Source organism: Misgurnus anguillicaudatus, chromosome 24 (genome assembly GCF_027580225.2).
Source record: "Misgurnus anguillicaudatus chromosome 24, ASM2758022v2, whole genome shotgun sequence".
NCBI lineage: Eukaryota > Metazoa > Chordata > Actinopteri > Cypriniformes > Cobitidae > Misgurnus > Misgurnus anguillicaudatus.
The window spans coordinates 39,458,227-39,470,900 of record NC_073360.2 but is presented as its reverse complement, the minus strand read 5'-3'; the positions used below and the strand labels follow the sequence as shown (position 1 = coordinate 39,470,900).

Here is a 12,674-nt window from a genome sequence, read left to right as displayed (position 1 = left end):
AACGGCGTTATAGGGATGCAAGAAGTATGGTAAGGGAGACGCAGCGTCTTGTTCCCTTCTCAGGGAACAACAGTTGCATACGTAACCCGAGACGTTTTCATGTGTCAAACACAACTATGCAAAAAAGCATTTTGGTATGAATCAACATTCGCATACAGAAGATATAAGCATTTAAAGCAATCAGTTTACCACGTGTGCTTAAAAGGCTAGAATTTTTATGATATTATCCTACACTGGAACTATATGTATTTTTTTTCCAGAAAACTTCTTTGCATAAAATAAATTCAAACACTTTCAATGACCTGTATCTATGTATGTATAGTTCAAAAACTTTCCAGGGCCTTGAATTTTCCCCCTAGATTCACAATCTTTTAAGGATTTCAAGGACCCGTGGGAACCCTGATTTTCATTTAGTGCAATGTAGTAGGACTACATTTTTTATTTAGTGTGAAGTTGGAAACTCTTTGTCAATGAGATGAAAGGAGAAAGTGTCACAATTTATTCCAATTAAATAAACCCTTGATGGCATAACAGGTCTGTATTAAAGTAATGCTTAAATGATGTTTTAATTGCTATAATTTATACACCATACTGCCATTTCTTGTTCACACAGATTAAAAAGTAACACAAGTTTCACCCCAGGTTTTTCCTACACCATTCCCAGCAGCATTATACCACGTTAAAGGATTTTCTTATAAATATTAATCAAATAAATTAAGTAGTGCTACGTGATTGAATGAATATTAAATGTTTAAACGAGGTTTACCTAATATTAATATTCAATAAAACCTATGTTTGTAGTTATGCGTGTTCCTTTTCATGCAACGCTGCGCAGACCAGTCGGCGTATGACATCACAGTACCGCGGGACACAGCTTTTGAATCGCTCTCGCGGTACTTTGATGTCATATGCTGAACAATCTGTGCTGCGGTGCATGAAAGCGAACACGTCATTAGAAAAGGCGGGGTCTAGCGCTGCGGACAGACAGAAATAAACGGGGGCGCGGTATCGCGAAACTGGAGGAACCCGGACACTAGCGGTAGGACACGAGCAAGAGCTGTTTAACACAAGTCTCTAAAGAAATACAGGTGCGTAACAAGGTTAATGTCAAGCTTGCATTTGGTTTTGCGTTATTTGAGAAGCAGGAACTGTGTACAGCCGAATGTACAGCTACCGTTAGTTATGGCTATTTGTTGTTGGTGTAGATATAACGGTATTGTTTACACATGGAGAGCTGTGAGTGATGAGTTGTGTTTCTGTGGTTTTGCGATAAGTTGTGTAGACAACCGCCTGTGACTGTGCGCATACTACGTTAAGTTTGTTAAACGCAGTTGCTAATTAAAAGTTTCCTGCGATCGTGAACTAACGCGTTACTTTTGTATGTTTTACATCCTCTGATCAGATCTGTTTAACTGCATAAGTTACAATAATAGTAATAATATTTTTTATTGACTGCAAATAATAATCATAATTCACGGGCTGACACATGAGATGCACACGATGTAGTCTGTATCCTATGTCAGTAACACACATTTTTTTTTACAATAAAGTTGTTTTTGTTAACATTAAATGCATTAGCTAACATGAATAAACAATAAGCAATATAGTTTTCCAGCATTTATTAATTTTTGTTAATGTTAGTCAATGCATTTGCTTATGTTAGTTCAGTGTGTCTTAGCCACTGTAAACAACAACATTAGATTTATAAAATGAAGGCTATTAATAAATGCTTATGTTAACATGAACTCCGATGTATTATTGCTGTACTTGCATTGCTCATGCTCATTGTTGGTTAATGTTAGCGAATGTATGTCAGAGTGATGTTATAATGGATAATGTACATTATGTGTATTATACGTTGTATAATGTATTATATACGTTAATTGCGTTATGTACATTACATATTATATAATGTTACGCTCAATAACCCCTTATTATATTAGCAGAGATGGCTTTTTTATGGGCTGACTACTGTGTTGAGTGCATGCGCGCGCACACACACGCGCAAGCACACACGCACACACTTTTTTAATCAAATAAATTCCTGAGCAGCAGGGCTGTAATGGGAAACACAATAGCACAGGTTTATGTGTCAGGATACAGCAGGACTTTTTTTGGGAGAAATGTTTGCGCAAACATGGTCTGAATGAGTCTTGGTAAAACTTTGTGCTTTGGAGAATACAGATTAGATCTAGTTAAAGAAAAACTTTTGTTTATTGATGGTTTGGCTTTGATGTGTGTGAGCTTTTTTTGGTTAAGAGATGCTAATCTGTGATGTATGTGGTCTGTAAATGTTGTAATCGTCTGGATGATAAACCACAGTAAAGCCAGCTCATCCAATTGGAGTTACAACTATCTGTTTGGTCTTGTTTGCTTGTTTTAACGTGTTTTACATGAGTTCAATTATTATTATGATTTATAAGACTGCTAACACATAAATAATTTAAGCCCAGACAAGTTGATTCAACTTAAAAAACATAGGGTAACTCACTGCCTAAAAAATTTCAATTTTGCTTTGTTAAATAAACAAGTACTTAAGATTGCTGAACAGACAATTAAAATGTTTCGTTCATTGAACATAAAATGTCTCAGTCCGGCAATATATCCTTGTTAGATTATAAATTAGATATACTTTTCAATAATGGTAACCATAATCTAATCTCATGAAGTAAAAAGATGAGCTCTTAAGGGACACTCCAGTTTTTTTTGAGGGTGTTCTCATTTTCCGGCTCCCCTGGAGTTGAACGTTTGATTCGTGCCGTTTTGGAGGCCATTCGGCTGGTCTCCGGGTCTGGCGGTACAACTTTTAGCATAGCTTAGCATAATACATTAACTCTAATTAGACCATTAGCATCGTGCTAAAAAATAACCAAAGAGTATCGATATTTTCCTATTTAAAACTTGATCCTTCTGTAGTAACATCAGGTACTAAGACCGACGTAAACGTTGCGATTTTCTAGGCAAATATGGCTAGGAACTATACTCTCATTCTGGCGAAATAAATAAGGACTTTGCTGCTGTAACATGGCAGCAGCAGCCACAATGATATCACGCAGTGCCTGAAAATAGTCCCCTGCCATTGAAAGTTACTAAGGGGACTATTTCCGTCTGTCTTAGTACACAATGAAACTACAGAAGAGTCAAGTTTAAAATAGGAAAAATATTTTTTTAGCTAATTTTTTTGGGTGATGCTAATGGTCTAATCAGATTCAATGGATTATGCTAAGCTATGCTAAAAGTGGTACCGTCAGACCCAGAGATCAGCTGAATGGATTCCAAAACGGTAAGAATCAAATGTTTAACTCTAGGGGAGCTGGAAAATGGGCATATTTTCAAAAAAAGTGGAGTGTCCCTTGAAGAGTTCATTTTTTTACTTCATGAGATTTGATTATGGTTACCATTGTTGTCCCTTTAACTTCACCACGAAAATAATAACCAACAATGATAACAAAAAAACAATATAAATAAAGACAACAAACAGCAAAACAACACATAATATTATTATTATTTATTTATGCATGCTGCAATTCATGATGGGTAACATTTGTAAATCCAGAGATTTAAATTAGCTAAAATAACAAATTGATTCAACCTAAAATTTCTTGCTGAATGAGGGAAATCATGCAATACGTGTGTTAAAGTAAAAACACTTATAGAGGAGATTTTGGGTTTAGGGTAATAGTACTTATTCATTTGGGTTGAAATAAAATGAGGGTTAACAGTGTGGCCACAAAGTATTTTACTTTTATACTAAAATGGTTTTGTTTGTGTACAGTTTTTGTTGTTATGAGCCATAATGTGCCGTAAGTCTTGTCTTTGTTTTTCTCTCTCTCCTTCAGGTGAATTGCCTGTGTGTTCTCCATAATGTGTGTCGTTCTACGTGTGTTTGTGGTGGTGTTGGTGTGCTCTTTAAGTGGCGTTGTGTCTCAGTCTCCGTCATATGGAGAGAGGGGTTCTGATCTTGGCCTGCAGGTGTTTTTGAGTGTTGTCCAGACTAAACCCCAGGAGAATGTGGTTCTGTCCCCTCACGGCGTGGCGTCCGTTCTGGGCATGCTGCTTCCAGGGACGCATGGGGAAACTCGCCGCCAACTACTCATGGGTCTCAAATACAAGAAGTCAGGTGGGTGAATGTTTTTTTTTTTCATTTTAGTGTTTTGTTTAAAGAATCTTTAAGATCCTTAGCATTTAGTTTACAACACAGGCACTAAAATTACTTTTAGAAAGTAATTAAAAAAAAATTCCTTCTGAAAAATTAATTTAATAAAACTGTTTCAGTCCTTGATCCTGATTGGTTAATAGAGATTCTGTGTATCACTGCACAAGACCCTTAGCAATGTCAACATGTGTGATACATTCTGTTACTTTGCACAGTCCATCAGGGACTATTTTTCCAGCGGAAGGACGGCTTTTAGTGATTTTACATTATGAAAGTTGCGTCGATCGATACATATTTTTTTGGATGTCCTATAACTGTGACAGCACAGCCTCTCATACCTTATTGCTTAGGTAGAATTTACATACTGTGTTAAAATATTCTTGAAATAGTTCATTTGGTGTTTGTCTTTCTCTCAGGTCCATATAAGATGTTGCGGAAACTTCATAAATCCCTGACGACCAAATCCAATGCTGATATTGTGACGATCGCAAACGCGCTGTTCCCCAACAAGGGTTTCAGCATGCATGAAGACTTTCTGACAACCAACAAAGAGAACTTCATGTGTGAAAGTCAAACTCTTGACTACAGCAATCCACAGACGGCTGCAAATGCCATTAATGAATGGGTCAAAAACAGCACCAAAGGTACGGATCAGGAAGAACTTGAGTTTGTTGCGAGTTTGTTCTAAACCCTTAAACCAAAGAATTTTACAGAATTTATTTTATCTAGGCAAATTATATCTATAATACAACTTTGTTTATCCGTAATAGGGCCAGATTTACCAAATAGGGCAAATTAATGCAACAGCGCATTTTCAAAAAAAAGCTTTGATGGGATCATGCGGGTGGTTTACTGACAGGCACAACATCTCATTTCCATAATGACCGACGCAATCTTCCAAGAGCAACGCATATTGGCATTTATCTATTAGTTCACAGTGTTTAAGACAAGATTTTTGTAGGCGTTAAATAGTAGCGCAAATTCCAGCAACCCTTGTGTGATTAATTTAAAGGTGCCAAAGAATGCATTAAAATAATTTCTTAAATTGTTCTCTGATATCTACATAGAAGTTATGTGGCTTTATTAACGTTTTCCCCACCAGCGTTAAAAAAAAGGTGCCAGTCAGCGGCAGCATTTTTTAAAATGATTTTCACAAAAGTTTAATGCCTTCCAGAAAATGTTCTTCTAGAAATATATAAACATACAAAATATCAAATAGAAAAATACAAAGTTTCATCCTACCTTTATTTGTTTTCTTTTATCACCTCTCAAATATGGGTAGGTTTCTTTAAAAATACCAAATTTTGAGGAAAAAGAGATAATTGCGTTTTTGTGAAGGACTTTTGATAGAGATCAGATGCAGATCGATTGTCAAAACATACAGGGAGTTTTAACTGTTTGCCCTAAGGGAATACTTTCAGCTTTTATAAGTAGGGTAAGAGGGTCACCTAGTGAACAATAGCAGAAATACGGATTGCCGGACAAACTCGTCATTGTCAGGCAAGCGTCTTCTTTTAATTGACGAGTTAACTCGTCAATGGCGGAGAAAGAGTTAAGTGCAAAAATGTATCTAGAGACGGTTTTACATGTCCATTTACAACCCTAGGATTTGCCTTCTAGAATGAATTGGTCTATTATTACCTTAGGGTCATGAATAATAATGTAGAGCTCTGCTCTGATTGGCTGTTTCACAGAGCAGCTCCTTCTGTAGCTCTGTGTGTTTGTAAACAAACCTTATGTTTGGTCTGCATCAGACAAAGATGCAGAATTTAAGAAATAATCAATTGTTTGAAGATTGTTAATGGATGTTTTTGAGTGGCAATTTGTGTTTATCACTATGGACTGGCAAAACGTAGCTGTAACATCAATAGTAGAACTTTAGCCTAAACGCTAGCGTATAGAATTAACTAGCATATAGCGCTAACTCAGCAGTCACAACTTTGTTTTAGCATTGTAACAACATTTTAATTTATTGTGTAACTTAATGTTGGGGCGTTCATCTCGAGTGTAACGTCATGGTGTTATGTTGAGATTAGCTTTAAGCAGATTTTTGCATGCTTGAGGTTTACATAAAAAGGAGTAAACAATCTTGATTGATGCTCATGATATGTCATTACTATGCACAGAACTCTTATTATTCATCTATACTTGGATAAATACAGTTTTACATTCTACAGCCCCTTTAAATACTCTCCTACCATAAATTTTCCATCTGAAGGGAAACTCCTACAAATGCATATGCAATAAGGTCAGTCGCAAAAATAACGGCGTCCACCCCTATTTCAGCACTTATTTTTACTTCGTGTCTTTAGTACATCCTGACAGTAGTTATTTAAAAAGATGTTTGCGCTGGCACAAGCTGTTAGTAAATCTGGCCCATCATTTTGTATACTTTCTACTTTTTCATGCAAATATTATGTTGAATAATTACATTGTGATTTCCAGATGTCTTCTAACTTATTTTATTTATAAATATTCTCTACTATTTTTATCAGGCCATATTCCCAGTCTTGTTCAGCCAGACATGTTGGATCCAGCTCTGACCCGGTTAGTGGCGGTAAATTCCATTTACTTTAAAGGCCTGTGGAAGTCACGATTTCAGGCCCAGAGCACAAAACCGAGGAGCTTCACTCCAGCAGATGGGAAATCATACAAAGTGCCAATGATGTCTCAGCTCTCTGTCTTTAACATGGGTGAGATCTCCTCAATTAATTCTTACACACACGCAAGTGTTGAGTTATGAAATTATTTTTCTGCCCTGTGTCATTGTCTGGGTATGCATGGATTTGTTTGCCAGAGATATGAAGCCAGTTAAACTTGTAAACTATTTGATCACTGGGAACATTGTGGTATATTAACTCTTCAATCGAAATATTCCTTATAACCTTGCAGATTTGAATAAAACCGTGTCAAATTTAAATTACTTGGGTCTTATCTGCACCCAGATTGTGGCTGACCACATGGAGAACAATTTATTCAATAAAATAACAATAAACTTTTATGTGTCTGTTTTTATAGTCTAACAAGTACTTTAATAACAATATAAAATCTTTTATAGACAGTGGGAGAGTGCAATAATAAAGTTTCCCGGGGTGATTGATCCATACTGCCAAGTGTAATGTACTATGTTTTAAGGAACGCATATATATGACCCTGGAGTCTGGACCACAAAAGGTTTATACGAGATTTATACATCATCTAAAGCTGAATAAATGACCATCGATGTATGGTTTGTTAGGATAGGACAAGTTTTGGCCAAAACTGGAATCTGAGGATGCAAAAAAATGAAATATTGAGATAATCACCTTTTAAAGTTGTCCGAATAAAGTTCTTAGCAACACACATAACTAATGATAAATACATTTTGATATATTTATGGAAGGAACTTTACAAAATATTTTCATGGACATGATCTTTAATTAATATCCTAATGCTGCGTTCACACCAGCGGCAGTAAAGGCGTCAAGCGCGAGTGATTTCAATGTTAAGTCAATGTGATGACGCGTTGACCGCTTGCAGCACGAATTAGGCGTTTAGCGCGGTAGACGCGATTCCGCCTTATTCGCATGTCAATTTCGCACGAATGGCCTGAATTGAGCGTTGCCGCGGCAAACGTGCAAGTTGAAAATTTTAAATTTAGCGGAAAAAACGCACCGCGTAAACCAATCCAGAGCTTGCTCTAGTAGTGTTGGATTACAGGAAGCAAGCGGAGTCGCAGAAGCCCCTCCCATGACGCGAATTTCCACAAGAATGTCTCTGCCTAGAATTTAACGTGCGGCTTTCACGCGCGAATGAAGCGAGTAAACTCAAAATGTTCAAATTAGACGCAGTAGACGCAAATTAAACATCTCAAACGCGGCTGGTGTGAACCCACGGTTATGATTTTTGGCATAAAAATAGATAATTTTGACCCATAAAAACGTATTGTTGGCTATTGCTACAAATTTACCCATGCGACTTATGACTGGTTTTGTGGTACAGGGTCACATATAGTGAAAATTTGGCTAATTAAAGGAATAAGGTCAAAAACTTTGCACACAGTATTACTTTAGTCTTATAAACCAGACTTATGACACTGGAAGTAAAACAAAACTAAGCGCAAATCATTAAATTCGGCTGCTGCTGCGATTTTATGGGTTGGCCCCACTCTCTCAGGCACAAACACAGACGACCTTATCCCCCCTTATCTTTGTTCCCAAAACAGTATTAGGTTCCCACTTGATATTTTGATTCTGGCTCACAAAGCAACCACAGTTTTTATGATCATTTGTTTATTGGCTACGTAGTGTCTCGTGTCAAATTCATAAATGTCTTTTACATTTTTAATGTATTGAACTTTACAAACACCCAGTGACACTCTTTCTCCGAAGAGTTTATTGCAGCAGCCTGGGAACCTGTAAACTGTGTTTCCCAGCGGGGCTAATAAAAGTCTGTGCACCATGACTCCAAGAAACTGCGTAAAACTGAACAATGGGATAACTCTGAGGCTTTGTGGTATATCTGCCTGTCTATTAAGCCTTTCTCTCTCTCTGTCTCTCCAGGTCAAGCGAGCACTCCAGATGATTTGAAGTATATAGTGATTGAACTGCCCTATCATGGCAACGGCATAAGTATGTTCATTGCAATGCCATCAGAAGAAGCCACGCCCCTGTCAGCCATCTTGCCACATATTTCCACGGCAACCATCCAAAGTTGGACCAAACTGCTGTCTCAGAGGAGAATGCGCCTTATGATGCCAAAGTAAGGCACGGCCAAACGTCTGTAGTCAAATCTATAACTAGCACCACTAACATTTTCTTTCTTTCTCTCTCTCGCTGTAGGTTCACGGCTGAGGCAGAGGTGGATTTGGAAGCTCCTCTTACAGCGATGGGAATCAAAGATCTGTTCAATAAGGCCAAAGCTGATTTCAGACATATGAGTGAGTGACAGCTGTCAGTCATGCATTAGGGTGCAGGCTGGTTGTTGACTGTGAACTGCAGGTGCATGAAACAGGTCTCGCGGGGCAGTGTGATAATATGAGTCAATATCTAAAGATGCTAAACAAGCTAGCGCAGGCTGATCTGTAAACAGTGCATTCTCTTTTGTTATGAGAGGTCCTTATTTAATCACCTTAAGTTTGATTTCAAGACCAAACTGGCCTTTTTTACTTCGATCCATTAATTAACATTAGTTATGCATTAGTTACCCCCCTTGTGTACGTTCCCTACATGGCCCCCCAGAAAACTTTCTAAAACTTAAAATTGGAATTAAACAAAACATAACATTATAAAAAGTAATGCTGTTGGTTAGTAGCCTTATTTTTCTGAGGTTTAATTACAGAGAATTTATAATAACTTAATTTATTTTATAAAATTACATAAAATTGGGGCTTCCCTGGAACAATTTTGAGAACCAGTGCATTAGTTAACAGTCTCTTACAACATTTCTTAATTCCCAGTCTAATAAAAAAATTATAATTTGTAATATACTGTAAGTCGCTTTGAAAAAAAAGTCTGCCAAATGCATAAACGTAATTTTAAAAATAACGAACAATAAGCCAGATTAATCAATTATCAATTGCTGTAGAATTTATTGTTATTTCATAGTAGTTATCGCAACAACGTATAGATGGTTTCAGCAGTAACAACATAAACAAGCGGCTGTCGTGGTCCGCACGTAACTTCCGGTAAACTCCGCTAAGAATTTATATAACAAGCAAAAAAACAACACATAGATTACCTAGGAAACCAAAACATTTGTTATTTTCGACGAGGCATTTGTTCAAGAGATCAGTTTAGCAACTAGTCAGACCATTAAAAAATGAAACCGGAAGTAAAGTTCGGATCCAGACGCGTATCGCGTCAGCGCACGTGTGTCCGATGAAACCGTCTATTTAACCAGGGTGATATAAGAGGAATTTGAGTCTCAGCCTCACGCCCATAAACTGTTGGCTGAATGCTGATGCATATTGTAAACTTTTCTGGAAACACTTAAGCCGCTTCAAAAGTCTTCCTCTGATTGGTTGAATTGTACAGGATTTCCGGGAGACCTGTGTCTTTAACACTCCGTCTGGAAATGACACAAAGCCAAAAAGTATGCGAGGTTTGCGGCATAAAGACGTCCAAGAGTTTTGCTTGCCTTAATGCAATTAGTAGTAGAGATATTTTAACATGTTTGCCATTGCAGGTATGTTCATGAATGAATGATTTACTGGTTGCATACCGGTCTGTTAATGTGGAGACATTTCCGAAAGGCGAAACGTGATTGGTTGCTTTACGTGTCAGTCATATGGCCTCTCAGGCTTTACTTGGCCATTGGCCATGGCTTCCTGACCTTCAGGTCTGGGTATGCGAGACTAGTACAAATGCAGTGTGCATCTGTAGCCCTCTTGTGGTGTTCAGAGGTAATGACACGACTGTCCATTTACTACTATTTTTAAAAGCGCAAGGATTGTAAGTAATATTTGCCAAAAATGCAAGCACAATGGAAAAACACATGTTAAGTACTGTTATTAAGGACACTAATCCTACTTTTGCAAACTACCTAGAGCAAAAAGTATGCATGTATTGATGTTTCTCTTTGGTTGGATTACAAGCAGAACAGAAATGACATTAACATGTTATGCATTCAGCAGATATCCAGTGTGACTTATGTTGCATTCAAGGTATATTTTTATCAGTATGTGTGCTCTCTGGGAATCAAACCCATAACGTTTGTGCTGCTAGCACAATAAGCTACAAGATCATATTGTCATGTATGATTGATTATAAATATATGTAAACAAGTGTGCAGTGCAGTATGATAAATATGCTTAAAATTAGGTGTTAAGACTGTGTTATGTGTGTGTGTCAGGTTCAGAGTCTGTCCACGTGTCCAAAGCACTACAGAAGGCAAAGATAGAAGTCAATGAAGATGGAACCAAAGCTTCTGCTGCAACGGGTAAGTTACAATGTAATAAAATGTATTTATTTTTTTACTTTGGCCATAACAATGCCCTATCATCCAAGATATTTGCATGGGTAAATTCGCATCTTTCATCGGGGAGAAATGAAATCATACAATCTGTTGTTGAAGGTCAGAAGTTGGGAGAATCTCATTCAGCAAGACCCTGCAGCTGTGCTCATGACCCTAATATGTGTTTGTTTACTCTCGCTCTTGCTCTCTCTCTTCTTATCTTTTTGTCTTTCCAGCTGCAGTCTTGCACGCCCGATCTTCTCCTCCATGGGTGAGCGTGGACAGACCGTTCCTGTTTCTCATCAGACATAACCCCACAGGTACACACCTTTGATACTTACCACAAACCATACCTGAATTTCAAACAAATGTAGTAATCATGTAAGATTTAAAGTAAAACAAGTTTTCAGGAGCATGTAGGTGAAACCATGCTAACAAATTTTAAATCTCATCTCTTTTTTCAGGAACTCTTCTGTTTGCTGGCCAGATCAACAAACCATGAGCCAAAAATCAGAGATTTAAATGCACATTCACCCACAACAACACACTCCACAAATACAGATATATATTAAACTTTTGTCTTGGATTGTGTCTTTTGTACCCACAGATTTTTGATTGTTGCCCGATGGATTTTTAACCTTCGTTTTGACTTTTTATTTTTATTAGACGACAGGATGTATTGGATTGCTGATATCATTGGAAAATGTTTTATAAGATTTTATACATAGTTCATCATTTGTGTTTTGTGCAAAACATTCTTGCAAAATGTGCCACTAAAAAACTAAAATGCTGTTCACATTGTGATTTTTCTCTTTTATCATTATTATTAAACTGTCCTAAATAAAATACTAGTGCATTTGTTTTATATTATGAATGCTATGTTTTACATCAAGTCACTTTTTATTAAATATGGTATTTAAACAGATTAATCTTGTGAACAGTTTTGTGTATTTATACCAAGCAGTTTTGTAGTATTTTTTTTTTTGTTGCTTCCAAAAACAAGTTTTTGGTTTTCAAGGAGACAATATATATTTACTGTAGTCATAGCAATTTGCCGGGTTTTAAAAATGCCAATGCCAAAAACTCAAAGACTGACCTTGATGGGGAATAGGGGCAAGTATCGCCCCGAAAAAGTATTCCTCCGATTGTCATATGTGCATTTTATCCATAGCTACACCTTCTCTCCGTCTTCTTATATTTTCGTCTGTCACCTTGATTATAATTCAAAAGAGATAAAAAGATACAAGAAAAACAAAATAGGTTAAAGAACTAGGTTTATTCTTTAGTTATGCATCTAAACTACACTAGTCAACATTTGAAGTGGATCAAAACCTTTCATAAAAGTTGTCCTAAAACCAAAATATGTATCAATTCTTGTCATAGGACAACTTTGATAAACTTTTTTGATCCATTTCAAATGTTGACTAGTATTTTTGCTAATATTTTAGTCAAATATCCTGCCCACAAACTATAAGCTGCACTTTTTTAAAGCTTATATCTGTATTTCTGAGAATGATCATTCTTCTGCTTTAAGTTTTATGATTAACTTTAAAATACTGTAAAATGTGAATTTATTAAAAGGCTA

The 12,674-nt window shown here is 36.8% G+C and overlaps 1 protein-coding gene across 1 annotated transcript; it reads left to right on the top strand.

Moving 5' to 3' along the window:
- Nucleotides 1-932: 932 nt before the first annotated feature.
- serpine2 (serpin peptidase inhibitor, clade E (nexin, plasminogen activator inhibitor type 1), member 2) lies at nucleotides 933-11,935 on the top strand. The gene is made up of 9 exons (XM_055197467.2): nucleotides 933-1,088; nucleotides 3,840-4,120; nucleotides 4,573-4,800; nucleotides 6,652-6,849; nucleotides 8,698-8,896; nucleotides 8,977-9,074; nucleotides 10,988-11,074; nucleotides 11,326-11,409; nucleotides 11,554-11,935. The coding sequence occupies exons 2-9, from the start codon at nucleotides 3,865-3,867 to the stop codon at nucleotides 11,589-11,591; spliced, it is 1,188 nt and encodes a 395-aa protein (XP_055053442.2). The 5' UTR covers nucleotides 933-1,088; nucleotides 3,840-3,864; the 3' UTR covers nucleotides 11,592-11,935.
- The last annotated feature ends 739 nt before the right edge of the window (nucleotides 11,936-12,674 follow it).